The sequence below is a fragment of the Tursiops truncatus genome, chromosome 4 (assembly GCF_011762595.2).
Source record: "Tursiops truncatus isolate mTurTru1 chromosome 4, mTurTru1.mat.Y, whole genome shotgun sequence".
Lineage (NCBI taxonomy): Eukaryota > Metazoa > Chordata > Mammalia > Artiodactyla > Delphinidae > Tursiops > Tursiops truncatus.
Window position 1 is genome coordinate 129,960,410 of NC_047037.1, and position 5,235 is coordinate 129,965,644.

The 5,235-nt window shown below is 34.3% G+C and overlaps 1 protein-coding gene across 1 annotated transcript; it reads right to left on the reverse strand.

Annotated features, from left to right (window-relative positions):
• Nucleotides 1-2,655: 2,655 nt before the first annotated feature.
• Nucleotides 2,656-2,847, reverse strand: LOC117312235 (keratin-associated protein 19-7-like). The gene has a single exon (XM_033856378.1). It carries the CDS (start codon nucleotides 2,845-2,847, stop codon nucleotides 2,656-2,658), a length of 192 nt encoding a protein of 63 aa, XP_033712269.1.
• Nucleotides 2,848-5,235: the final 2,388 nt, after the last annotated feature.

The following is a 5,235-nucleotide window of genomic DNA, read 5'->3' on the forward strand; positions in this document are numbered from 1 at the left end:
AACTTTCAACATTCATTCCTTATGAAAGCATTCAAGAAAATAAGAATTGATGATTAATTTTCTAACATAATAAAATTGACTTAAAGTTAGCATTTTAGGTAACTGAAACCCTAGAGGCATTTCCACAAAATTTAGGAGAAAGGCAAAGATGCCTACCCTATGCACTAATATTAAACTTTGTCCTGGAGATATTAGCAAATGCAGTTGGGTAAAAAATATCAATAGATGAGTAAGAACTAGTAAAAGATTTTAAAAAGTAAAACAATCTCTACTTGCAGGCAGCACAGTAGCATATCTGGAAAAACCCTTGCAAATCAGTGATGAAACTAACTCAAAAACTAAAATGATTCATCAATAACATAATATAAAATTGTCAAAGAAAATGAATAGTTTTCATATACACAAGGAAGTAAAAGATATCATGATAGAGAAATACCTATTAACAAAAGTAAAACATATATAAAATATTTCAGAATACACTCAACAAAAAATTGCAAAACGTATATTCAGTGTTTTAATTCCTGAAAGATTTAAAAGTAGACTAGAATTTTTTTTTTAATTCTCTGTTTGTTGAATGGATGATTCAGTAACATAAAGATGTAATGTTAATGTAGTAGATCAACTGCTTATAAGGCTAGTAAGAAGGTTAAAAGACAAAAGTAGTAAAAAATAATTCTGTTCAGATATTTTTTATTGTAATTGCACTGAATCTATAAATCAAATTTGACAGATAATGATTCTTCTGATCCACAGTCATGATATATTTTCCTTATATTTAGACCTTCTTTAACTTCTATAAGTATGTTTTAATATTTACTATTAAGAAGAATTGCACACTTCTGTTAGATTTATTAATAGGTGTGCAACCACAAAGGTTTGACTTGTCGTATTCTCATGGTACACAAGTCTGACACAGCATCAACATTACTAATGGAGAGCAAAGTACTCAAAAATGGAGCAACAGTATTCTCTGCATCAACATATGACAGACCTTAAACTACCAGATATGGTTTTCAGAATCCACTTTTCCACAAAAGACACACTTGTATTTCCAAGTGAGGAAAGCTAATAGGCAAGAGAAGGTTTCAGATATGTCAGCCTCTAAAGTTTGATATTTACATAGCCTTCATCTGGCTACATTACTAATTTCCAATCTTCAACAGAACTGTGGTCCATAAATTTCAGATTCATTTACAGTGAACAATCTAGATAAACCATATCTAGCATTCTAGGAATGCTAAAAGCATTTACACATTTAACATTCCTAGAATAGTCAACTGTTGGATAGAATAACCCATTCAAAATCCTCATGATTCATTTTCACTTTTAGTCAGTAAATTCCATCACTCACCAAAGGACAAACTTGCCTCAGATACCTCTGGCCTTAAATTAGTATTTTGGGAAGAGTTTTAATCATAGATTTATTTATTTTTTTTTTTTTTTTGGCTGTACGCGGGCCTCTCACTGTTGTGGCCTCTCCCGTTGCGGAGCACAGGCTCTGGACGCGCAGGCTCAGCGGCCATGGCTCACGGGCCTAGCCGCTCCGCGGCATGTGGGATCTTCCCAGACCGGGGTACGAACGCGTGTACCCTGCATCGGCAGGCGGCCTCTCAACCACTGCGCCACCAGGGAAGCCCCATAGATTTAATTTTTATATGAGAGAACTATTCAGGGTTTTTTTCCTCTTGGGTCAGTTTTCATAAATTTAATTTATTACAATAATATACATTTGAGTTCAAGATAAATGGTTTTTGCTTCTATTTTAGATTTTTTATTTTATAAAATATTTTAAATATACCAAAAAGAAGAAAGAATAAATATTACAACAAATATTATCTACTTAACAATTGTTAATATTTTGATATAATTCTTTCATGTTTATTTTCTCAAGTGTTCTAAAATAATTTACTGCAAGCTAAAGTTTTTCCTTATCATTTTGTTTGGAAATTAACAAGATAATTTCCAAGGAATAATGAATTTTAAAAAATACACTAAAATTTGATTATCATCACAGAGCCTCTTCAACCTTTAGACATAGAATTCCTGTGTTTGGCCAGTAAAGAAAAAGATAGATATTGATAATGAGGAGGAAGAGGAGAATGATAAAATAAAGGAGAAGAAAATGAGGAAAAGGAGAAGGAAGAGGTAAGGGGAAGAAGAAAGGAAAAAGAAGAAGGAGGAAGAGATAATTATGAAATAAGACATATTGGTAAATTTCTTAGCTATAAGAAGAAAACGTAAGAAGAAAACGTTGCCATGGTTGATGATTGTATTAATACATCACAGCAAGTTTAATGTGATTAAAAAATTGAAGTTTAAAACACATTTACTATGTCAGAATAAGTTTATTATTAGACATCGGATGCTAAAAGGCGAAGACTTGCTAGAGTATAGTGACTCTCCGTCCTACATAGAAGGAGAATCCCTGAGAGCATCAGTAATCAAACACCAACATCTAGTTCATCAAGTTGTCTTCACATTAATGTCACATTCATCAAGTTGTCTTCACATTAATGTCACATTAATGGCCCAAATAACAGTTTCATTATCAAGACAGGATAAATGAAGCAAGCAGGTTATGGAATAAAGTTGTCTAGATGAATCAGAGTCTCACAGAAGATGAAGTCCACAAATTGTGAATCTTCATATAATTATTCAGTAGAAGCCAGAACACCAGTATCTTCTATAGTAATATGGATGGTAGCAGCCATATCCATAGCCTCCATAACCACAGCCATAGCCCAGCCTGCGGAAGCTACCACATCTGCAGCTGTAGCCACAGCCCAGGCCACCAAAGTCTCCACAGCTGTAGCCCAGGCCTTGGCAGTAGTTGCCGTAGTAGCTCATGGTGTCAGGAGTGGTGAGTCTGACTTGGTATTGTAGGTCAGCTTTGGCACTGTGACTGCACAAGAGCATTTATATATGCTGGTGGGTGTGGAAAGCCACACCTCTAAACATCACCCCATAGAACACATTATTTGAAAACTATGTCAACTATCTTGCTTCCTAACTTCAAACCATGCCTTCCACTCATTTCGTGACTCCTTATTTAAAAGTTACGTGACACATTTTATTTTCTGTTTTATTTGAATTCCTAGAAAATTATTTTACTGCTAATAAGACACTATTGTGTTTATAATCCCCAAACTTGTTTGGGTTTCTGAGTTTCAAGCTCCATAAACAAATTTCTATAAGCTTCCATTCTTCAAATTGCATTGCATGAGATTGCATTTACCCTCTAATTATACCCTTCCCTTTGCTGTTCCATGGCTGTTGACTCTTTTCTAAATTATGGGTGTTATCTTTCTTCTCCGAAGAATTCACATAAATTGAACCATAATTTTCTCCAAAATACTAGCCCTATGAAAAATGACAATCAACTATGATGTATGTCTTAAAACAAAGTGCTTTTAAAGTCAGCTGAGAACCCCATTTAGTAGTGCAGTGATGTCATTTAATTTTTAAAAGAACCACAAACTGAAGGCAAAGGAATTTCTCAATCATCACATTTCAGGTACAGTAAGCATGCTTGGTATATACCATTGAAGATTGCATAAAAAGAGTTCCTCCTAATCACTCTAAGTAGCTTAGTTCCCTACCCCCAACTATATTCTTATTCCAGATACTAAATTCCATATTATGGTAAGATCATAAAATTTCAGGATTCAGAGAAACTTGGAGTACCGTTTATTTGTGTCCTTTATTATTTTATAAACAAGTGAGAAACCTGCAACTCAGACAAACAATTATACAACAATGATCTTTAGTGACAGTTGAGGACTAAAACCTTAGTTCATCAGGTAAATTTGAAATTTCCGCACTGCAGGTTAGGGAGTTTATTTTCCCATAGTGCACAGCTGCCTTATATTTTTGTTTATTCCCCTGTTTATTCCCACTATCATTAGATATAGATGCAAGTGACCTGAAACCAGTATATTCAGCTTGTCCCACTTTAAAAAAAAAAAGCTCAAAATAATTGAATATCAAAAAGAGTATTGATGATTTTTGAACTTCCTTTACACTTACTACACTGGTTTCCCCTACCAGGTAATTAAGAGTGCAGTGTGATTAGGTGTTTCTATATTTCTATATTGATGGAACTTTCAAACTACAAATTGAAGGGAATTATTAGTGGTAAAGAACTGCTCTATTTGAATCAACTTTAGCTGGAAGAATTTAGTTTCAATGAAATTTAAGGTAAATTTTTTAAAAGACTATTGTCTTTGGTCCTGGTCATAACCCGATAAGACCAGTCAGTTTGCTTTATCCTCAATAACAGAGGTTCTCATGCGATTCAACCTAGGAATTCTTCCTATGTCCAGTCCTAACCACTGGACTCCCAGGGAAGTCCCCTACTATCTGAAGTTCTTTGCATGTATTAAACTCAAACTCAAAACAATCCTTTGTAGTACTATTACTATCTTGCTTAATTATCTGCACAAGGTCACACAGCTAATCAGTGGCTGAGAGGAGCTTCAAAACCAGTTTTTTGGCTCAAGAACCTGTGTTTTTGAGCTCACTATGTGGTTCATACAGGATACTGTCTCTATTGTCAGGTGAGGGTAAAGTTGTTTGACCTTCAGAAGGAGCACAACTTCAGAGAAAACTCTTAAACATTTAAACAAGAAACATTTAAACTATTTAAGCAAAATATAATTGCTTTTAAAAAGAAATAAAAATAAATGTTTTAAATATTTTATTCTAAATCTACTTTAGTTGACTTAATAAAACAAAGCATGCTACTCATAGCTTAGCTTTTCTTAATTCTATAGAAACCCCATCATGAGTATTGATTAATGTAATACTGGCATTTAGAAATATCTAAGGGAGTTGTTAGCCTGCTGAAGGCAGCCTGCCCACCCCTTTGGGGTTAATCCGTTCAACAAATATTTACCTAATGATCACTATTTCTCAGGCATTAATTTACTCAGGGTAAAAAAGGAAAACTAGTCCATGAACCTCATGGAGGCTACATTCTAGCATAGGATGAGATATTAAAGCATTGATATACAAGTATTATATAACTAGTGGACTTTGTAGGGAAAAAAGTGAATGGAAAATGAAATAAACAAGGAGCTCTCTTTGGAGATCTGGGCAATTGTCTTGCCTGTGGTATGGTCTGGAACATAATCATGGGATATTGACTTGTTGGAAGACTGGGTTATTGTCCTTTAGCTAAATGTCTACAGAGCACTGTGTGATTCCAGATTTGTGGTTCTACCTCTCTACATCAAG